Genomic DNA, 25,252 nt, shown 5'->3' with positions numbered 1-25,252 from the left:
TAACAAGGTGTCCGGGCTTGCGTCCGACTAGATCCTTGTCCCTGAACCTCCGGCCCCTCAGCTGCTCAGGGAGGTAAATCGCAGAATGTGCCCTTGTTGACTCTCAGGTTCCCACAACTCATTTGGACTCCTTCCACAAAGAGAGCTCTCCTCAGTGGGCGTTTGTTCACACCAATGTAACATCCTATTTATATATACGTAATGTAACATCCACCAACCCAAAAGCCAAAAACGTCTCCAGTCAAAACGGTAAGAATTCAAAGATTTATTAAATCAATCTTATGGCCTCTATCAATTCGTCAGTCACACTTTAACTTAAATATGAATTTGACATTTTTTTATTAATTAATTAATTTAATAATGAAATTCAATTTGATAACGTGTAACTGTAACCGTAACCGTACCACATTGTTTTAAAATATTATTCTTATTTATATTATATATATTAATAAAATATTACAAGATAACCATTTTCTACAGTAACCATCATTGCCTTTTTTATTTTATACTAGTCTTTGCCCGTACAATGCACGGGTTAAGATATTTTAAAGGTAATGTTAGTGCGTTACATTTGTTAAATTCTCATGAATTATGTCATCAACTCAATGTTTGCTATGGCAATATTGGGATGAAATTTCCCTTATTGAGCATTCAAAGAAACTTCATGATTCTAGAATAGAAGAAATCCTTTTGCATGTGTATATATATATATATATATATATATATATATATATATTCACATGTGGAGACTACCCAAATAGGACACAGAGACAGAAACCAAAAAGGTAAAAAATCTAAAGATGATACAAATCTTTTAATATTTATACCCCTGTGTAGGAGCAAAAAGTAAGACAAATAAATAAAGGAAGAAACATTGAGCAAACACATGGAAGTACGATAAAGAATACAATATCTTCACAGGTTTCCAAATTTGTACAACAAGGATTACTTCTTTTTTCGACTCTGTTGTTCTGATGGAGAGCTTGTGGGCTTTGTTTTTTTGCCAACACGCATACAAAGAGATATATGTTAAGTTCAAAAGGAAGACGATGGAAAATAAATTAGACTCTTGAAAATCAGTACCTTGATTATTAAGATAAATCAGATGAATTTACTTGTTCTTTAAGTCATGGAAAATGTACCCTTACAAGTTCAATATAACTATTATTTTGCAACTCATATTTCTCTTTTAAAAAGTTCATTCGATTAAAGTTAAGCTACTACAAGTGTAAAATGGCAGGAAATTAGATTTAATATACCTTCTTGCATTTCAAGTCACTGTCACTGGTCTTTGGACATCCAATAACCATATTTTTTAGATTTTTGCTCCTGTAATAACACAAAAATGAAAGCTTGGAACCAAGGCCATAGTATATACGTTAGGAAATCAATATATTTAACGATATACCATTATAAAAGACCTAGGTGTTGTCGGTAATTCGATTAACACAATCATAAGAACAAATAAAATAAGCAGGAAAAAAAATTGAAAATAGAAGATGAAGCGAGGTATGCCAAAGCAAATCTCCTTAAGATAGATTTCGCCCCCCAATGAAGTGCAAACGGGATTATGGACATCTGTCTCCCAAGATACAACGCTCCTTCCAAAGTCAATACTGCACAATACCAACATTGTCGGTCGAACCAATGAAAGATCGTACTTGAACGGAATAACTACAAAAATATAAGAGATTTTTTTTTAGAGCAAAATATGGAGAGAGAATAATTTAGAAATCAATTGAATTTGTAATTGATTTGGTGTGTCAAAAAACGAATCTGGAGGTCTCTATTTATAGAGATTGAAGTGTCTCATGGAATATGTGTGTGACATTTCAAGAACTGGTGCACCACTTGGTTTGATTCGTCTTAGCCATTGGATCGCTCTATTTTCATGATCTGACGGCTCAGATTAAACCATGAAGTGAAGTGTCCATTCATCATGCCTATTCACCAATTTCTGAACAGTCACAGCCATGTGGATGCCACGCGTACATCTAACCGTCACGCAGGACGAAGGGACGCAACCTACCACTCGTGCGCCACCTAGAATGCCAACTCACCGAGCCTTGTGCTGCCACGTCATCGAACCACGAGTCCATTTCCGAAAACTATAAGGCTCCCCAGCTCCTCGCGACGATGCGTACCTGCGAAGTGCGCCTCTAAAGTGCCAAATGCGTACTTTGCGACGTGCGCGTGCGCGTGCCGAGACCGGGTTTGGGGAGCGGTGCTAGTGGTGCGAAGCACCACTCTAGTGGTGACTAGCCTTCGGCTAGCTAAAGTTAGTCAAGTGGTAGGTAACTTATTAAATTATATATTATTCACACAACCCACTATATAAACAAGACAATTTTCTTGTAAACTTTCGATGTGGGACTCATTTCCATATAAAAACACTTAAAATGGGTTTATCAACATATGGACCTATATTGGAGACTTTTCCAATTCACCCAAATTAATTGTAATGACTCACATCATTAAATATTACATTTAATATTTAAACCCAAATCAAATTCAATTAATTCCAACACTAGGTTCATAAAGAAGATTTTAGAGACAAAAAAATGAGTCAGGGTGATTACAATTTCTTAAGACAATAAAATACTTACCTTAAGTTTTCGCATTTATATTTGTGCAATCTCCACTAATTACAAGAAGCCCATCTAGATCAAGCTTAGGTGCTGTTTTTTCAGCTTGCTTAAACTAAAATGAGTTCACGTAACGTTGCCAATGATCTAAAGTATTAGAACAGAGAGAGGCAGACTAAATCTAACAATATGGTATGGTTGTCAATGATCTAGCTTCATTGGATCTTCCAGAAAATGTAGAGATAAATTAGATGGAGCAAAAACAATTATGCGATAAATCCCAAATTATTAGAATAAGGGTTAATTGTTTGTTGTTTAAAAAAGTATTTGCCAAAACTTTCAATTTGAGTACTATTAAGCAACAAAAAGCTTTAACGTTTTGTTGGATGGTAAAATATATCGGACAAAATGTTGGAATTTAAATTATACAAGTTATGAGCAACAAACCTCGTTATGTGCACTCCAAAGCTTCTATGTACTCCAATCTCCAGAGAACTTGATGCAAATAAATGCTCTATTTGCCAAATATTGAAACATAAATGACACTTGAGCCAATAATAAAACAATAATTAAATAAGAAAGAACATTCATTTAGGCACTGATAAATAGATCCACCATAAAAAGTACCCAGGAAAATTGAGAAACGATAAAGAACTGTAGTCTGACTAATTATGCCTCGAGCTATAAAAGTAAACTAATTGTAGATTTGAATCCACGAAGAGGTATTCATATTTGTGATATTTGATAGCAGGATGCACATCTTAGATAGCATTCATAAAAAAAATAAAAAATAAAAAATTGGACAAAGTCTTTGTTAACGTAACAACTGGCACAAAAATTTACACACCCAAAAATTTACTTTCATGTAAATATACCACCACTTAATTTAAGAACTGCAAAAATTTATTTTGCCAACATAAACATATTCAAATTCAGATTCTTTTGGGTAAGAAGATATATGTTGACTTCAATTGTTGATGAAGCTTAGTGAATTGATGAAGGTTAAGGAAAGGATTAAGGAAAGCTTCAGAGGGTTACTGGGTTAAGGAAAGGATTAAGGAAAGCTTCAGCCATGAATTTTTTATTACTGGGTTCGATCCTCTCGTTTCAATAAAATAAAAATAACCTAAGAATTGGACTACGAACAATAAAATGCAAATTTCATGACGTATTAATTCTCTAGCTTCTTGATGCATATTGAGATAACTCGTGTAAAAAAACACTGGTACTAAAACTCGAGTTTCAATGTTTTCTTTTCATTATATATTCAATCCTAATACAAATATGCAATCAATAAATAAAAAAAAAATATATAAGAGAAATATCACTACTAAAAGTAAACAATAGCACCAAAGAGTGCAACACCAATTTATGTCATTGGAGTACCGAAGGAATACTAATAGAATGTGTTGGATTAGATAATTTTGTAACAATGATCAGTCTACTCTTATCTAATTCAACCCCTTCGTCCTTTATTGACTCCTCCACCTTAAAATATTTGACATGAGTTTTTGCCCATTTTTTAACCTCAATGCCTTGTTTCTAGCTAGCCTAGACTGGGAATGAGCAACATTTACTGATCTTTCCTTTGGAGACCCTGAAATTGGATGAAATAGAACTACCTTTATACGCTCTTCTAAGAATCTCCCTCTTAGCTCAGAAATTCTGCAAATTTTTTTTATCTTTTTTTATCATTTTTACCAATTCAATGGAGGACTTTTGTGCCCAAAATAACCCAATTATACAGAAAATTCTCCAAGAATATCAGCTTGAGCTTGTAAAATACCCAAATAGAAGTGCTTTGATTCAATCACCTTGTATGTTTTTTCTTCGAATCTCTCTCTTAACCCCAAAATCGTTAAATTAGCTATCTTTTTACCACATCAATGGAGGCTTTTTGATGCCATAAATAACCCAATTATGCAAAATAAATAAATAAATGAAAATAAAAATAAAATCTCCAAGAATATTAGCTTCTACTTGCAAAAAACCAAACAGAAGTACATCAATTTCACCAAATTGAATTTTTTTTTTTTTCAAACTCTTGATCTCTATTTATAATAAATCTACTCTATCAAATCCAGTAACGGAAGAACTATTATAAGACAGATTTTAAACCAAATTTCAGGTTTTGACCCTTGAGAATCCTTCGAAAACAAAACTTCCCACAACCAACTGAAATTGTATCTTCAACACTTGCCATTAATGCCAAACAATTTTTTCCTCAAAATTCAGAACTTTTTGCAAACTACTTAAGAGAGACTACATATCCATAATCAAATACACAAAACTATAACGTTTGAGCTTAACCAAGGTTTGACATTCACACACTTTCACATTTAGGCACATAATCAAACAACTTACGTCGCTCTTAAAATTTATCGATTTTCAAGCGAAAATAAGTCATAGAGATAAAATTAATTTTTTACCTTAGCAAAACCTTTCACAGTACCAGTCTGGGTCCCATAAAAATGGTGATTTTCATCTTTTCATCGTCGACATCCTGAAACTCCACCAACGCCTTGCGCACCATTGATTTCGACAGCGAAACCACCGCCTTCTAGGCAGATCTGGGAGCACAGTGCCACATGAGAATTACAACACACCCAATAAGCACTGCCACAGAGGTTGTCAGCACCATCATCAAGTCCTGTTCTCAGCAATATCGTCACCATTGAAGTCGAAACCATCTCTCGCCTTTTCCCCGACTCTGTTATCTTCTTCTCTTCTCTCAGACCTGTAATATTCTGTCCCTCGACCATAGTTGCATCACAAATGTTTTCTTAGCCATATTTTCAAAAGTTAAAAAATATTTTCTATCAAAAAAAATAACAATCAAATATTCTAAGTAAGAATTTAAGTGGAAAAGTAATCAAACACACTACTTTGAAAAAGTTTTGGTAATGAGATATTTTGTATTCATACGTAAAAAACCATTAAACCCTCAATTTGAAAATAGGATTGAACGGTAAAATGGGGAAGCAAAATACTTCATAAATAAACAGTAAATGGTGGATTCACTCTTTTAAGTGAGGTAAGGATATAAAATATTATAATAATACACTTTCTTTCTTATTAAATAATTCAAACACAACTAGTACAAAAATATTTTTTTTCTTGATTCCAAATTAATTTATTTAATATGAGCTACAAATTGAGTATAATATTTGATATATTTCATCAACTTCTAAAATATTTAAAAAATCGACCCAAATAACTTATGATAAATTCTAAAACGTACACGTAAGCAAAATAATTTATTTATGCAAATAAGTGAATCGCGTTTATCAATTCAACTTTTAGATTTTAGCGTGACGATAAAATTGACGTGGACTATTTCATTTGCTAAATAGTCAACATTAATTTTAAGCCATAAAAAAATTCCAGGTTGTTACATTTGACATCCCTAGCCACTGATGCCACCGAAATGTCACTGCCACCTTTGCCACCACCTCTACCTCCAACCAATCATATGGACATGCTTAGAGATACAATGCCACCATCATCACACCTTTACTACCACCTTACATCACAAAAACACATAGATGCACAACCCAAGATGCAGCAACGTACCTTGCTTAGCATAGATCGCACAACCAAAGATGCTAATATATTTAATCGAAGCTTTGCTCCAAAACAGACCGCCTAAACTCCTCCTTACCATACAGCTACAGCAACCACATTTCATCTACCCGTACATTCACTATGACAAGCAACCATAGTAAACAACAAATGTCGCAAATCATGACCTCCCACCACTCAACATCAAGTTTTACAATAAATCGCTATTATAGTCGTCAGGCTTCATCTTCATTGTTCTCTCTTCTAGAGCTATTACTCATTAGGATTTGAGGTTCCATCTTAAAATGTCAACCTTGTTAAAAGAAGTAGGTACTACTTATTAAGATTTGAGGTTCCATCTTAAAAAATCAACCTTGTTAAAAGAAGTAGCACAATACCTTATTAGTTGGTCCATGTTTTCATCTATATTTGATTTGAGATTATATCCCTTAACATACCCCACAAGATGGTGGCTCATTTAAGCAGACCAATTTTCAAATTCGTGTGCTTATTTTTGAGTCTTAATCGAATTGAATGACTTGTTAGAGTTTAATGGGCTCTGATACCATGTTAAGATTTAGAATTACATCTTAAAATGTCAATCTCGTTAAGAGGAGTAGCCCAAAACCTTAGAAGTTGATATATATTGTCATCTTTATCCGATGTGAGATTATATCTCTTAACACTGCATTCCTTTTACTCAACCACCACCACTTCTACAACAATAGGTGACACCGAAACAGATATGTTTCTATAGCACACACATGAGAGAGTTAAAGGCAACTTCAATTCAACGGGAGAATAAACAGTGATAGACAGGTGGCAGACGATGGGCGACAGTGACCTTCGATGGTGTAGGTAAAGATGGGGATGGATTTGGAAAGAATTGAATTAAATGATAAGGTGGGGTGGCTAAAGGGAAGGTAGAATGTAATATATACCTAATTTTTGAAAAAATAAACTTAAATTTTGATTTTTGAAATATAAAGATAAAATATAGAGAGGTCTGTAAGATTCTCTAAATTATTTGTTGTAGTTCAAAACTGGGAAATGGTAGGCCCAGGCTCGCCTTATTTTCACCGATAGAGTTAGCCCTCATTTGGATTTCAATTTTCAAAATTCATTTTTCTCTCTTTTCTTTTCAACCACATTCTCTATAAAATAATATTACTCGTGGATCCAAAAAATTTCCTTCTTTTTAAATCACGTACTTAATCACTAGTCCAAAATAAAATTGTTTTCAAATTTTAAATTTAGTGGAGCGCAAACAAGGGCTTAGTATTTGGGTTCAAATCAATTAAAATGAAGACGTATATGGTGGAAATGGGAAAAGTTCGCAACTCAGGTATTAATTATGAGCCACTTCAATTTTCAGGCTATAAGTTTCAAAATTCAAAAATCAAGTGATCAATAAATAATTAAATACACTGAGATCACAATTATACAGTTAATAGTCACATGTATGTCTTTATAAATCACAAACTTGTTTATTGGTAACATATTATCAAATTAACTAGTCACAAATTATTTCACACTCATACAACAAAAAATTTATAGGTTATAGTTTATTTGCCGATCACAAATTATAAGACTAACAGGTCATTGATTACTTTTCAATCATAAATTATCAAATTTTAAAGGTCACAAATTAACCAAAAACTTGGTCACAAATCAACCAACCCATCCCGCACCACTAGATCCAAACAACTCGTTGCGGCACCAAAAAAATCAGATCCTAAATATTGTAAATCAGAAAACTACCGACCAAAAACCATCAACAAACCACACCACCGCAATCGCCGTCACCACCACTAGAACCACCAATGCTAGCACCACCAGAACCTCCACCAATGCCAACACCATGACCAAGACCATCACCACCGCCACCATCTAAACATCATCATCACTACCAACACCATCGCAGCCACATTATCACCACCTACACCACAACCACCCACCAACAACCACCCTAGAACTCTAGATTAGAATAGAAAGAAACCACTCCCAAAAATCATCTCAAAACCATGACCATCATCCTTCACGGTAGAAACGACATAAATCGCATATCGTCGACGTCGTTCATCCACATATCGCGTTGCCATCGCCAAACAGAGATTTCATCACTAAAGCCTATCATCGCATCATCCCTGAAGTCATCACTGCACAGCAACATCGTGAACGAGTCACTCTAAACGGCATCGCGCCGCTCATCGACGTCACGCTAGCGATGCTCGGTGATTGGGGAATCTCGATTTAGGGTTTCAAATGAAATTGGATTGTATGGGGGTGTGGTGGGTTAATTTTATAATACCTGATTTTTATTAAATAAATCTTATATCTTATTTTTGAGTTGTCATCTTTAAAAACAAGTTGGTGAGTAATTTCATCCGAGGAAATAGCAATTCCTTAGTGGATCGAATCAGACTCGTAAAATTTTGTGCTGAATTGGCACAGCCCATTTTTTGGCAGTCTATGCTGGGGTTCGTATTGAGGCCTACAACCCATCATTTTAGGCCCAATCTGTGCAAGTTGCATTGGGCCAAATTCTTGCACACGTTGTGCCTAAAATGAGGGTTGTACAGACCAACTTTCAATGGGCCAAGTTCCTGTAAAAGAAGGATAAATTCTAGATCTCTCATTGACCAAAAATGACCTTATTGGCTTACAAAGAAGGATCATCCTATCTAGAGAGACTTTGTGGTTCACTGTTCATTTTTGTAACTCTTTTTGACTCACTATTCCCAAACTGATTTTGTACTATTCATTACGTTTATCCCAGGATTATTATATCATAAAAACAAAAAGAAATATTTTTTATCATGGATATTTTTTCCCAATTTTAAGTTCTTCTCTTTCCGTGATAAAATTTATTTTTCCAATTTTAATTAATAATACTTACATATTTTTTGTTCAAAAAGGTATTTATATAATGAGTAAAACAAATTAAAAAAATTAAAAAAATTCTAATAGATAGAGATTTTCTCCATAACATGGAGAGATTTTCTCCGTGTTATGGAGGAAAAACTCTCCATATCTGTGTTATGGAGAGTTTTTCTCCATAACACAGAGATGTCAACTCTCCATAACACGGACTCCACTTTACCCTCTTTCTTTCTTTCTTTCTTTTTTTTTTTTATTAGTTTTGTTCATAATATAAATATTTTTCTTTTTGATTTAAAATTCTTTTTAATTCCTTTACGAGGAAAAGAAATTTTAAAACAATTTTTTAAGACTTTCTATTAAAAATATGTTCTACTGTTCATTACGTTTATCCCAATATTATTATCATAAAAAAACAAAAAGAATTATTTTTTTATCATAGATATTTTTTCCCAATTTTAAGTTCTTCTCTTTCCGTGATAAAATTTATTTTTCCAATTTTAATTAAATAATATTTATAAATTTTTGGTTCAAAAAAAGTATTTATCTAATGAGTAAAACAAATTAAAAAAATAAAAAAAAAGATTATAATAGATGGAGAGTTTTCTCCATATCACGGAAATGTCAACATTTATTTAATTGTTGTAATTTCCTTTTGTTTAGATCCTACATTTTGTGATTATTTACTTAGAATTGGAGATGGAATAGAAAAAGAACATACTTGTAAGTGTATTATGCTCCTGGATAATATAACTCTACCATTCGAAAATGAGATCACATCTTTAAAAAATTTGATGCATCATGTTTTTTCAAATATAGAAGTATATGCTGAAAATTTACATAATATGGCAAATAGAGTTATTCTTACGCCTACAAATGAATATGTTGACTACATCAATCAAATTTTACTTGAACAAATTCCTGGTGAGAATTTTACATATTATAGTTTTGATGAAGCAATTGACAAAACAGAACAAACTCTGCAAAAAAAAATAAAATTAAATACTTTAACACCGAACGGTATTCCACCACATGAATTAAAATTCAAAGTAGACTGTCCTGTAATATTATTACGGAATATAAATCTTTCTGAAGGGCTATGCAATTGAACACGTCTTACTTGTCGAAAATTTGAGAAAAATGTAATCCTTGCTGAAATCAAAACTGATGAATATTACGGAAAGTATGTTTTCTTACCAAGGGTCCCTTTTGTACCTCTTAAAAGTGATCGAAACTCAATTCCTTTTAAGAGAACTCAATTTCCAATTAGGTAGTGTTTTACAATGACAATAAATAAAGCACAAGGTCAAAAACTTGATTTTGTCGGTTTATATCTTTTAGAACTAGTTTTTTGTCATGGTCAGCTATATGTAGCATTATCAAAAGTAAAAACAAGCACGTTTCTAAAAGTTCTGCTAAAATCATCAAACATGGACAGCTCACATAACAGATGTATTAAAAATGTTGTATACAAGGAAATTCTTTCGTTCATACATTCTTAGACTTACAACATATAAGGTATGTTTTTTGATCTTTAAGAAATTTTTATAATGTGCCATCATACAACAAATTTCTCCATTTTAGTTTCATGCACAAGTAGTACGATAAAAAAAGTAAAACTATTATTCTTTACATTTCTTATAAAAATTTTCACAGGTTCTTTTAAAGTTCTTCGAAAGTTCATATGAGTTTTTTGCTACATGTGTACGATGGAATTGCTAATGACATCCTCCAACAAAAATCCGCTCTGCAAAAGGTACAATTCTAATTTGTTAAAGTTACTTTTAATTGTTAAATTGGCAACCAATTGCTTAAGTAAAATAGGGTAATTGAACAAAATTTTCCTATTGTTAGTATAGAACTGCCCTTGAGTATCATAGTTCAAAACATGTCCATTGTTACATAAACATACTTGGTCGGATTAGAATATCTGTTGTGCCAATTTTCACAATACTTAACTTTGATAAAAATGAATATAGTTAGTATATTTCTAGATCGAAACCTTGTTTCTTGATTGAAAGCTTTCTCAATCGGTAATCCTAATTTCTTTTTGCATTTTAGGGTTCATCGTTACTCTTTACACAAGCTTTTTCCCCCCCATTTTTTGTAATGAAAAGTAGGGGTGTAAGCGGTCCGATTTTACAGGTTTTTGACAGATTTAAAAAAAACTGTTTAAACTGGTTTGAGAAAAACTCAAACCCAAACCAAATCATTTTGAACGGTTTGAAAAATACTCAAACCTAAACCTAACGGTTTTGTCCGATTTTAAACCGCCGGTTTCACCATATGTTTTTTTCCATCTACTTTTATTTCATTAATTCATTGAATTCAATATATATTTATATCTTACTAGCAATAAATCTAAAACAAACTAAACACCCGTTTGAACCAAATTTTTGGAACAAAAAAATGAAAATTTGAACCATTATCCCACAAGTCCAGTTGCTTTTGTTGACCTACTGTTTCATGTATGGGACCTACCCTCCTCTCCAACGATCAATTTTCTCGTTATGAAGATATGGAAAATATGGCTCAAATAGAGGCTAAATATATCTACTATAAATTTAAATACCTACTGAATCAAAGAAAAATTATAATAAATTAAAATATAGTTTTTTTCATTTTTGTTCACCTTTTTTAAGCTAATAATGATATAATAATATTACAATAAAAGTCTACTAAATTAGATATAATGCCCAAAAAATATAATGATATCCAATAAGACCTCGTGATTATCATATCTGAAAAAATGATACTGATTAGATAAAAAGAATAACCAACGACAATAATAAAACAATTGTTTATAATATCTAAACATAACAATTACACAAGTTTACGTTTGTATGATGTTACGAAACGCATTTAATTTCAGATTCTTACCTTAGTTTGTTCAAAAAAATTATTGATTTGAAACTTTATTCGTAGCAAATATTATCACCGAATGTCTAGAATTTCTCTGTCTCTGATTTGGTATAATAGACTACTATTCAACTTTGAAGAGACGTGAAAAATCTGAAAAAGAAGTGTACGGTGGCTCAAAACTGTGTTAGATGTCGGCTGGAGTTCATCTAAATTTTGAAGAGGAAAATGACTTTTGATAGATTATACTAGTCTTGAGATTATTATATATATATTAGGATTATTGGATGATGATGATGATGATGATGATGATGATAATAATAATAATAATATATGTATTAGAAAATTAGAAATTGACAAAAATACTCACAAATGAAACTATTGAATTTTACATAATTGGATGAATTTTCAAAAAAAATCATTTTTTCATTTTTTTATTTTTATTTATTTTTTCGTCGGTCCGATTTAATTTTAAACCGTAATTAAAACTTTCAAACCTAAACGAAACCATTTTGACCGGTTTGGTTTGGGTCAAAACCATTTCGTTGACCAGGTCCACGTGGCACCAAATCGAAGGTTTCTAAAATGCGATTTCGGTTCGATTTTTCGGTTTGGCGATTTTTACTTACAGCCCTAATGAAAAGTAGTATAATTCGACTTCCATTAAAAGTTAGGTTTTTGGTGATCTTTATTTATTTTTCTCTTTTTAATTCTTCTGATTGCAGGTTTCATTTGCGCTTTAAAGAAAATAGTTAGTCAGTATTTGCTGCATATTATAGGGTTTGTTTTGGTCTTTGAAATCATGGAATAAAAGTTTTGATTTTTGATTAGTTGTTTATTTGGTTTTTCAGCTTCCTCTTGCTTCACTCAAGATCGCTCAACGTCAACCCATGGTATAATTTTCTCTTCTTCTTTTCTATCTGAAATTGAAGGCGGGTTGGGCTGAACTTGAAAATTTTACTTACAAGTAAAACAATAAGTAACTTTTTTACTGGCTAAAAATTTGGAATTTGTAATTTACTTATTTGATGGAAAATTTACTTTAAAATAAATAACTTCTTTACTTAAAAGTAAGACAGAGTATCATAGGCAAACATGTTTCACACAAAAAGTAACTTGCTACTTTTCTTAAGTTAGGAAAACATGCTTAAAAAGTTTATTTATAAGTAAAATGAGTAATTTTTAAAGTAAATCATTTTTTCATTGGCCAAAAAAATAAGTATAGCTTTTCTAACTTATAATTTTTTATTTTAAAAAATTTTATCCAAATATATTTGAAGTTCAGAAATTACTAAAAGAATTTTCGTTTAATTTAAGCTTAGCGAATATGCTCAGGAAAGATAATCAATTTGCTCCGGAGACTTTGTTGTGGTTGTTTATTATGAATCTTAAAGATTACCTATAGGCTATGGTGTTAAGATTTGTTATCTATATAACTTATACATAATAAATCAATAAAAAAATACAAAAAAAATACCTGAAAAGCAAGTGGAAACCCTTGTAGTGCATACTTACATTCTACTTGTTCATTCCGTTGCATCCTTACTATTCTTTCAAATTTTGACTCTTTCAAAAAATTTAACAAAACAAAATATATTTTACAACCCCATGGATACGCAAGAAACTCATCAACATACTCAATCACACCAAGAGTTCTATAATCAATTTGTCTTGAAGTTGGTTTTAACACACAATCTACCAACATAACTAATCCCAACTTAAATTTATCCTGATGATTTTCACACATGTGAAATGCTTCAAAAAGCATTCTCAACGTAATTCTTCTTGTGCAATCAAAGTACCGATTTCTAAAACGATCATTACTATAATCGATCTCCATGAATGATTGGCTAGGTAATCAGTAATCAGGCAGAATTCTTACAAACCAAATCTAGCAACATGGCCATCTAACCGTACACAAACTTCATTATTTTTCCCACAATTTATAAGCCTCATTATAAATTCACGTATCAATTTACTACTAAATTGTTCTCGTTCTTCTCTATAAACAGCTCCATAAATAAATCCATAAAAATGACTACACATCAAAGAATATTGTTGATCAGCTTCTATGAACTCTACAAAATCTTTCAGATATTCTCGATTTGGATATTGAATAATTGTAGCAGAAAACCATTGGTCTATATAGACTATATATTCTAGAGACATCTGTATAAATTATTCAAAAAATAAATACTCATTAACAAATCTAAAAATTAATCTACACAAATTATTTAAAAATTAATATTCATGACCAAATCTAAAATTTAAATCAGAGAAATGTTTATTTATAAATAAATCAACAATCCAAAATAAACAAATGCAACAATAAAAAAAAAAAATTGTCTTTGTTACAGAAACACCCATCTCCATCTCACAGAGGCGAGCTCTGTGTCATGGAAGAGGGTTCTCTCCGTCACGCGAAGAGCTCATTCTCCGTGTCACAGATGCACACACACTTCGTGACACGGAAAGCCCATCTCCATTTCACGCAAAGCTTAAACAAAAATATTATATAAAAAATCATCAGTTCCAAAACCAAGCTCTAATTCTGCATGATATATTCTCATGCCACAGTATAAATCTCTAAATGGTTACCTTCTCCGGCGAAATTTTCAGCAAATGGTTACCTTTTACAGCCAAATTTTCCAGCACGGTATGTGGGCACCTTATCCGTCTTTAATCTGTGGACGTCAATATGAGAATAGAAGAATGCCCCTTCAGCTTTAAATACAATAAAAAATAAGTTGTGTTTTGTTTTCTTGTAATAATTGAAACCTTTGAAACTTTTTACACATGGTACATATACATAATTTAAAATTCAATAAATTTCTCTTCTTCCAACGTATGAACGACAAGATTCTTCTGCAATTTTTAGAGAATCTCTTCACAAAATTATGATCTTGATAAAAATAATTGGTTACATTTCTATTTATCCATTATTATAATTTATTTTTAAATTTTAATAGTAAACATTCTATTGTAGGACGACTTCTTGAAACAAACGATCTAATCCAAAATATTCCACGTTCAAAGGCTAACTCTATTAATTATTTAGTTTTAAAATTAATCATTACAAAATCTAGAAATAAATTTTATATAATTTCAATCATCACATATATAGGTAATTAACGAAGTCCATAAGTTAATGAAGTAGTCAAGGAAAGAAAAACCAACACATACATACAATAATGATCCATACATATTAGTCATATGTTGACAAGAAAATCATTCTAAAAACAACATAAAACACTAATTTCATACTATAGATTTGACATGCTAAAAAAAGCTCCAAAACACTCTCTCCCGTGCATTGCACGGGAGAAACACTAGTATATTAAGCTCTTATTTGGTTCCCATTTTTTCTTATTAAAATGAAAAATATGACTGTTATCCATCATATCAAACCACCAAATTTGAATTTTTATCTTTTGTGTGAGGCCCGTAACAATTATATTTTTCATTCTTATTCTTCCAAAAATAAGAAACAAACGGGGGCTAAAAGTGTGGATTGAGGAGAAATTTTTGAATACCAATTTTTCCCTTACTTCTTTAGCTATATGTCAATTCTAACATTATATATTTAATATAGTACCATTTAATATCCATTTAAGTGTAATGCTATTAATTAAATAAAAAAATATTTTTTAATTTTTATAAATGGTTATTTAAAATCATCATTTGAGCTCCTTAAACATCATTTTTCAATTTCATTTTGCATTAATACTATTAATCAAATTAAAATAATTTTTTTAATATCGAAATGAGAATTTAGGGCCATCTTTTGAGCTCCTTAAACAACAACCATTTTCAATATCGTGTTGGATAAATTGAACTGATGTTCTTAATAAAAATCCCTTATATTTTAGCTCAATTCTACCCTTATATATTTAATGTAGTATTATTTAATATAATTTAACTTCATTTAATATCCATTTAAGTGTAATACTTATTGTTTAATATTGGAGTACTTAAAATTTTACATTAATCAAATTAAGTTTAATTACTTAAATTACATTAATTAAATTAAGTTTACCACTTTAAATTTAAGCTCACATTCTTTAAATCTACATCTACAATATATTAAAAATGTGGATTCATCAGGAGAAATTTAAATACCAATTTTACAGTTACTTATTTAGCTTTATGTCAATTCTACCATTATATATCTAATATAGTACCATTTAATATAATTTAACTTCATTTAATACTCATTTAAGTGTAATGCTATTAATTAAATTAAAAATATTTTTTAATTTTTATAAATGGTTATTTAAGACCATCTTGAGCTCCTTAAACAACATTTTTCAATTTCATTTTGAATTAATGCTATTAATTAAATTAAAATAATTTTTTAATATCGAAATGAGAATTTAGGGCCATCTTTTGAGCTCCTTAAACAATAACCATTTTCAATATCGTGTTGAATAAATTGAACTGATGTTCCTAATAAAAATCCCTTATATTTTTAGCTCAATTCTATCCTTATATATTTAATATAGTACTACTTAATATAATTTAATATCCACTTAAGTGTAATACTTATTGTCTAATATTGGAGTACTTAAAATTTTACATTAATCAAATTAAGCTTAATTACTTAAATTACATTATTTAAATTAAGTTTCCCACTTTAAATCTAAGCTCACATTATTTAAATCTACATCTACAATGTATTAAAAATGAGGGTTCATCGGGAGAAATTTTTTAATACCAATTTTATCCTTACTTATTTAGATTTATGTCAATTTTACCATTATATATTTAATATAGTACCATTTAATATAATTTAACTTTATTTAATATCCATTTAAGTGTAATGCTATTAATTAAATTAAAGAATATTTTTTTAATTTCTATAAACAGTTGTTTAAGACCATCGTTTGAGCTCCTTAAACATCATTTTTCAATTTCAATTTGAATTAATGTTATTAATCAAATTAAAATAATTTTTTTTAATATCGAAATGAGAATTTAGGGCCATCTTTTGAGCTCCTTAAACAAAAATCATTTTCAATATCGTGTTAAATAAATTGAACTGATGTTCTTAGCACAATTCTACCCTTATGTATTTAATATAGAACTATTTAATATAATTTAACTTCATTTAATATCCATTTAAGTGTAATACTTATTATTTAATATTGGAGTACTTAAAATTTTACATTAATCAAATTAAGTTTATATATATATATATATATATGTATATATATATATATATATATAAGTAAAATGTGGAGATAGATGAGAAATATTCAATTTATCATTTTGTCCTTATATAACATTGTCAATATTTTCATTCAAAAATTATAAATTTCACGTTTAAGTAATTAATAGACTATTTAAATACAAAGGATAATAAATTGAAATTGAAAAGGATAACTTTTGTTTAAGATTTTTCACTTCGATATCTATTTTGAATGTAACTTTGGTTTATAATTTAAAATAAATGCTATGGATTAATATGACAAGCATGATTAATATGTAATTTTTAATTTCTAAATATGTTTAGATAAGATATATATATATATATTTTTTAGGTAAAAAAGTTTATAGTATAGACAAAATGAGTAATTTTTTAATTTGAAAATTATTGACGTACCTTTAGTTTACTTAAATGTAAACATTTAAATATAATCAAATGAGCATCTTTTAATTTAATTTTTTTTGTGTCTATCTAATTGATTGATAGTGTCATAATAGTTGAAAATAGGGATCCAACCAACTATAAGAGTGTTACATCTCAAAATATCTTCCTTCATTGATTTTAAATTGGGTTAAAGTCGAAATATTTCTTATTTAATAATATTTGAAATTTTAGACCCACCCATTCGTTATTGTTAATATGGTCAATAATTGAATTTCAACATAGTACCGAACATAGTGATAACAAAAATTTTAAAATTAATGCATGCATTTTAAATTTTTTGGTAACGGATTTAATTTGTTGTATGGTTGAGTTTGATATTTGTAGATTTGACGAGAAAGAAAAAAAGAATCAAGCTTAATTAAGTAAAGTTTAATATTATGGAACAGATACAATTTAACTTATACTTAATATACGATAGGCTTAAATTCTCGTTTTACACGTGAATATAATGTTAAATTATGTTATTTAAAAGTTTATAATTTCAGATAAAAAAAGAAATTTATTTATTTGTGTTTTATTTTCAGTATATATTACAATTTAAATAAATAAATATGAAGCCAAGGCAATTAGGAAAATTGATTATGATGAAAATAAAATAATTCTGTAAACTACACATATTACCCTTGACAGCTAGAGACAACAAAAGCTGACCAAACATTATTCCACTCCCACCCACGCGCCGCCTTACCGGAGCTTTCTGATCTCTTTGTGTCTTGAAGGATTTGAAATTATTTCCCAAAAATTCATATATTTTTTTCTGTGTTGTGCTTAAAAACACATCAACTTTCATTTTCCATGTGCTGTCTAATCTTTAAAAAATCCCAGTTTGCAAGATAAGTCATTTTTACAACTACTGTCTAATGACATTTCAACTATCCATCTTTCTCTCGCGCCTACCCAATTTCCTATTATAAAGTAAATATAAATTCCTTATTTGTTCTTGGGCAGACCCCTTTATAATTGAACCGTGGGATTTTCTTGATCTTGGATCGGTTTTTGGGACAGGGAAAGTGGGCGGAGTGAAAAATGAAGAGATGGTTTTTCGCTTTCCTTTTTTACTTCGCATCTTGCGCAAGGATTGGAGCTTTAAAGTTCGACAAAACTCAACAAACTGAGAGAATCTCGGGTAAGTCCATTTTAAGTCGTTGAGATTTCAGCTGTTAGCAGTTGATTTGGCTGGAAATCTGATTGTCTATTTGGATTTATTTGATTTGAATAACGTAGAAGGTTCGTGTTGATAATATAATTTCATTTCTGGAGTTTGAATAGGGAATGTAGTTAGGGTTCCCTTGTGATGTGGGCAGTTATATTAATTCACTGTATATCATTTCCCTGGTTTAGTGAACAAATTGTAAAAATAAGTGTTTCATCCAAAATTGAATTGATAATTCTTTTTGCATTGAAGTGTTTATGAATGATAAACTCTGCTCTTCATGTGCTATTTGCAATTTGGATTAATTATTGATGTTTTGCAAAATTTACAGCTTTGTTTGGATGGAATTGATAGAGAAATTCTTTTTCTTCTTTCAATCTGAAATTCCAAGTTAAGTATGGTGGTAATCATTTGGTTGTTTCTGTTCTTAAGCAAAGCATTGATATTCATGATCATGCAGTTGGGTAATCTGTATCATAAATGGGATCCAATCACGTGGTGCTATCTCTCGAACAAATAAGAATGTCAATTCTTTTATTATGCAGAGAACATATCAATTCAATGTGATTAAACAGATAGAATGTTTTTTCTGTTTTGAATTTGAAAATTCCCAGCTCCAAGAACGTGTAAAAGTACTCGTATAAGTCATCATGTTTCTTCTGGTCTGATGCAAAATTTTGATATTCATGATCTGAGATTTGGGCATTCTATGTCATAAATCTATTAAAATCGCAAGGTACAATTAAGTTGACCTTGGATCAGTATTTATATTTTCCTAATATATTGCTAAACCTAGAAGGCAACAGAATAACTGTATTTCTCCCTGCATTAGAATTTGTCATGAAAAGATCTATTCCTATTATTTCCCTCAATAAAGAAGAAAGAGGAAAGAAGTTATATCCAAGGCATGTGATTTACTGTATCTTTTTGAGACATAATCTTTGAAAGATGAGTGTAGAATTGGAAATGCTTAACAGGCTGTACAGACATTTACTGTGATGTGTTCTTTGTTGCAGTTTTTTGTCCACGAAAAAGAAAAAAAAAATAATATTTTCCCCATATACGAAGAACTCTATTATGTTTTTACTATGTTTATGTCCGTGGGGAACCAAAAAAAATTGCTGCCCAAATTTTAAATAGTGCTGCTCAAGTCATTTATGATCTTCTACTTTCTTTCTTATTTTAAATTATGAGGTCGCTCATTATGTTGGTGCTTTCGAATTTTAGGTAGTGCGGGCGATGTCTTGGAAGATGATCCAGTTGGAAGGTTAAAAGTTTTTGTTTATGAGCTTCCTAGCAAATACAACAAAAAAATTCTACAAAAGGACCCTCGATGCCTGACTCATATGTTTGCTGCCGAGATTTACATGCATCGATTCCTTCTATCAAGCCCAGTTCGAACCCTTAATCCCGAGGAAGCGGATTGGTTCTACACACCTGTATATTCCACCTGTGACCTCACTCCAAATGGTCTCCCCTTGCCATTCAAATCGCCACGTATGATGAGGAGTGCTATACAGCTTATTTCTTCCAACTGGCCTTACTGGAATAGGACTGAGGGGGCTGATCACTTCTTCATTGTGCCACATGATTTTGGGGCATGCTTTCACTATCAAGTACTTTAGTTGTCTCTCTCTTGTTACTTTACTCATGATTCTAAGAGCATATTTGTCTTGGCGTTGTAAAAGTAAAAAAGTGATTTAAAAAGGATCTTTTTGTCCCCAAATGTTTAGATAGATTAATTTCAGGTAAAAACTATTAAATACTACTTATGATTAGTTATTTTTGAAAGTAAATCTTACCTTGATGTCAAAATAAGTTAGTTACTTATTTCCAACTTTCATCAATAAAAATAAAATTATTTATTTTGACATACATCATTTGCAGTGATTCGGCCTGATGTGTATATCTTATTTGCTCACTGCAGGAAGAAAAGGCTATTGAAAGAGGGATTCTTACATTGCTCCAACGTGCTACCTTGGTTCAAACTTTTGGACAACGAAACCATGTTTGTTTAAAGGGCGGTTCCATCACTATTCCTCCATATGCTCCACCGCAGAAAATGCAAACCCATTTGATTCCTCCTAGCACTCCTCGTTCCATCTTTGTTTATTTCCGAGGTTTGTTTTACGATGTGGGGAATGATCCAGAAGGTGGTTACTATGCAAGGTATATTTCAATAGACCATCATGCATATGTTTAAATGCCATTATAAAAATAAGTTGATTGGAGATTAACCTACCTAACACATCATTGAAATTAAATGAGAGGAGCATCCAATTATTTGTAATCTAATTTCTGTTTCAAACTTTATAGAGGTGCAAGAGCATCGGTGTGGGAGAATTTTAAGAACAATCCCTTGTTCGACATCTCAACCGAGCACCCGAGTACTTACTATGAAGACATGCAGAGAGCTGTTTTTTGCCTGTGTCCACTTGGATGGGCTCCATGGAGTCCAAGATTGGTCGAAGCAGTTATATTTGGTTGCATCCCTGTGATCATAGCAGATGATATTGTATTGCCATTTGCTGATGCAATACCATGGGAAGATATAGGAGTATTTGTAGCTGAGAAAGATGTCCCTAAATTGGATACCATTCTCACTTCGATTCCCATTGAAGAAATATTAAGGAAGCAGAGATTACTCGCCAACCCTTCGATGAAACAAGCTATGTTATTCCCGCAACCTGCTCAATCAAGGGACGCTTTCCATCAGATTTTGAATGGTCTTGCTCGTAAATTACCCCATGATAAGAGTGTGTACTTGAAGCCAGGCGAGAAGATCCTCAACTGGACGGCGGGTCCAGTGGCTGATCTCAAACCGTGGTAGTGACCACTTTTCCGGATGTTAGTAATCTGAAGTACAAAATTGTATGCAAATTTCAGTACATTTTGCAGCTGTAGGCTCTGTTGATTAGATGCCAACTTGCCTAGAGATTGGGATGAATCTGGAAATTTAGTCTCTTGAATTGTGCAATTTGCTGCTTAAGAGTATTGTATCAACAAGACTTCATAGTTCATTGCTGTATTCAGCCAATTCACTATATATATACATATTCTCACTTTTTCTGATTTATTTTGGTTACTGCTGGAAATTTTCCTGTTATTTTGGAAAATTGCATTATTCATTCACTAAATTCAACGTACAATACCCAAATTCAGGTACAACCAAATGACTGGATTGGGATGTTAGTCCAGGAAACAACCCCTACCCTCTAACAGAAAATAGTTTCTTCACCTAGGATCATATCCAAGGCTCAACATCAGAAAATTTTTAGACTAGAATTGGTGGGTGCGCCAAGCCCAAGCAATAGTGCAACACCAGGGCGACGCTCAAGAGCCCCAATAGCAAGCCATTGTCATGGGTTCTTCCCCTTAAAAAATTAATTTAATATCGTGTGAGCCAATGACCCACATATCAGATATTAAACTGATAAGAACAGATACTACATTTGATCTTAGCCAAAAGGCCGAGAAAGGTATGATTATTAAAGTCATAGGGCGGCTCTTTTATGGTACTCAAATTTTCCTCACTCTTTCTCTAGACTCCATGTGGGACAACAAAGTGAAACTTTAAAATCATCCTCCTCCTATCCCAATACATCCACAAAACGTCTTCGGATTAAGATTTCAACAGATGGAAACTGTAAAGCACAGCAATATGGCGAAACCCTTTTTCGCTCCAGAAAAAATAATCCTGATCTTTTGTACACATTTCTTGAAGATCGATAACTCGTTTTCTCAAAAAAATTATCAATTATTAGTGTTACAAAACTGAATTACTATTAAGTTGGAGTTCAAGGTGAAGAGGGAGTATCATGGAAATATCTTTGCCATACAAACTTCACTAAGATGGTCAAGGCCAGCTAAAATTGACCTGGGAATTTAGTACACCGTTCTTCACCAAAATTCTACTTATTACATTAACCACTTCCGTGAAATTAGTTCTCTGATCAGAACTCTCGCATAGCTAAATTAGGGTGTCGAAAAATAGCACATTTCCTATATAAATATTTGATTAGTACCAATTTAGGAGATTGGACATAGAAGAAAGATGAAAAATCAATGTCTCCAATACAAATTATATTTCTATCAAATTTAACATTTTATTTGGGGAGATTATATCCTAATTAATGCTACTCAACCCAGAAGAGGAAGATACGATCAGGTCACTAAAATCAAGGAGCAGAAAGTAGCGAGAAATGCGCTTTCATGTCAGCAAGAATCGTGGATGTCGGATGAGTTATTCAAATTCAACACAGAAAGGGACAACCTAAAGGGCTCTGCATGACTAGGTGCTCACATTTAAGCTTTCAAGTGTGTTCACAATACCAACGTGCCCGAGAGCACTTATAATTATAAAATTTAAACATGCTAGCTAATTTATTCGAGATTGATTTCCCACAAACTATGAGACGTCAGACAGAAACTTCAAGGAAGACAACAAACTACACATAAAGTGTAGGGACCCCTTTCTACATCCCACTCGTCGCCAGACCATTCTGAAACCAGAAAATCATTGAACTAGAATTGGTGGGGTGCGCCAGGCCCAAGCTGTAGTGCAACGCCTGGGCGACGCTCGAGAGCCCCAGTAGCAAGCTACTCTGGTGGACCCTCCCCCTTAAAAAATTAATTTAATATCGTGTGAGCCAATGGCTCACATATCAGATATTAAACTGATAAGAACAGATACTACACTTGATCTTAGCCAAAAGGCCGAGAAAGGTATGCTTAATTCATTTTCGGGCCAGCTGTTTTATAGTACTCAAATCTCTCTCAGGTTTTCCCTAGTTTCGATGTGGGATAACAAACTGATACAATTTCAAATTTAAAAATCATCTCAACGTTCTTATTTCCCATTTCTTGTACACGCACAGAATGCTCGTGGATGGAGATTTCAGATTTCAACAATTGAAATTATAATAGCATGCATTCATTTCTCTTGTCGCCGTCCAACTGGTAGTTGAAATTTCTCCTGGCTCCAGAAGGAAATCCCAATTTTCAGTTGTGGCCCAATAACTTCATAATCGACTGCATAAATTAGTTTCCATCACGACATCCAGGTCATTGCTATGCATCTACTAATAGATCAAAAGCTCATTATCTCAAACAAATTCTCAATTCTGGGTGGCGAAGTCAATTTAATGTTAAAGCAAGCTCAAGGAGGCAAGGGCTTAACATGTGCTGTCATATACAAACTCCGGTAAATAAAAAGATGGGTAAGAAAAATAACACATTGCCATATACTAGAATTTATTCGAAACGATTGGAAGTTTACATATTGTCGCTCGTCTAAGAGCCTTTTGTTCTTGAAGAACAAAGGAACCTCCATGAGTTAGGGAAATTTGAAGAAGGAAACACGACTTTCACTTGAACGTGGAGCAGGTTTAAACTCGTATGGACCTAACTTCGCACACCAAATCTGTATTAAGACTTAAGATGTCATGGGACTAATGATGGTGCTTTAATACTAAACGTCCTAGTATTAGATTGCCAACCAGTGGAGATATCATCTATGGTGGTGCACACATAATGCAGGGGAGATTGGTTGGACTCTTTATGGGGAGGTACAGGTACTTATTTTTCATCTTTATTTTATTTTTATTTTTTTTCACGGTCAATTGGTGTTAAAATCCCGTAGTTCCTTGGTTGGAGATGAATGGGTCAGTCCATTGATCTTCTTTCTTTTTCTTATGCCACCGTTCACTCAAAAAGTTCAAAGGAGATAGTACATCATAACGTTGGCAAGAGCTAACTTGACCCCTAGGAATGCCACCGACTTTCACTTACGATCCATATTCGATGTGACCAACTATCCTTCGTACGACTTCTATTTAGAATCACAAAGTACTTTTAGAATCTTTGCATATCATACATTTCCTTCCACTCCATAAGTGATACAACGCCAAAAGCACCAATAACTAAAAAAAAATAAAGGTCCCAAATTCAATTGTATGCTTCTGTGATTAAAGGAAAGTCACAAGGAATCACGCTATTACTCTCTTACAAATACACTCAGTAGTTAGATTTCATAAAGAAGACCAGAAGAATCAATTTTGAAACCAGAGGTTTGAAAGAAGAACCCAAGAATCAGGAAACCAACCCAAATGGCAGAATACAGAATGTGACCTAATGGGGCGACTAAGGGTAATATTTCTACCCTCATCACCAACCATTGATCTCCATTTTGATCTAACCGTCCAGGGCTTCTCAGATAATGAAGGTAAAGGCCAAAAATTGAATAACTACAAATCACGTTATCAATACACTGGATCTGAGTTGTTGGGCCAGAAAGCGCATAATTACTGCCCAAAGAAGATCTGTCGGTTCGACTCAACAAGCAAAAAAAGGGTAAAAAGCCATTGTTTTCAGGGTCACGATTTCTTACTTCTTCATATCAGAACATAATTCAACACTCTCCTTTAATTCAGTCTTTGATTTTTTTAATAATACATATATCCATGCCAAGAAAAACTAACGCATGACATCATTTTACAATGAAAATACCATTGCAGAATTGTTCTTTTTCAATGACCTTCTTCTCTCGTGAAATTTTCCAGGAGT

General features: G+C 32.0%; 1 protein-coding gene and 1 long non-coding RNA gene across 2 annotated transcripts; one reads left to right on the top strand and one right to left on the bottom strand.

Moving 5' to 3' along the window:
- Positions 1-773: 773 nt before the first annotated feature.
- Positions 774-5,495, bottom strand: LOC111366213. Its single transcript, XR_002697602.1, has 3 exons — positions 5,015-5,495; positions 3,033-3,099; positions 774-1,329 (listed from the first exon to the last, which is right to left on the bottom strand). It is a non-coding gene; the product is annotated as an uncharacterized LOC111366213 (long non-coding RNA).
- A 12,673-nt stretch (positions 5,496-18,168) lies between these two features.
- Positions 18,169-21,764, top strand: LOC111366212 (probable beta-1,4-xylosyltransferase IRX10L). Its single transcript, XM_022986922.1, has 4 exons — positions 18,169-18,661; positions 19,916-20,304; positions 20,616-20,857; positions 21,005-21,764. Exons 1-4 carry the CDS (start codon positions 18,562-18,564, stop codon positions 21,516-21,518), a joined length of 1,245 nt encoding a protein of 414 aa, XP_022842690.1. The 5' UTR covers positions 18,169-18,561; the 3' UTR covers positions 21,519-21,764.
- The last annotated feature ends 3,488 nt before the right edge of the window (positions 21,765-25,252 follow it).

The sequence above is a fragment of the Olea europaea genome, chromosome 17 (assembly GCF_002742605.1).
Source record: "Olea europaea var. sylvestris chromosome 17, O_europaea_v1, whole genome shotgun sequence".
In the NCBI taxonomy this organism is placed as follows: domain Eukaryota; kingdom Viridiplantae; phylum Streptophyta; class Magnoliopsida; order Lamiales; family Oleaceae; genus Olea; species Olea europaea.
The sequence above is the reverse complement of the archived record's forward strand: the minus strand, read 5'-3'. Positions and strand labels throughout refer to the sequence as shown.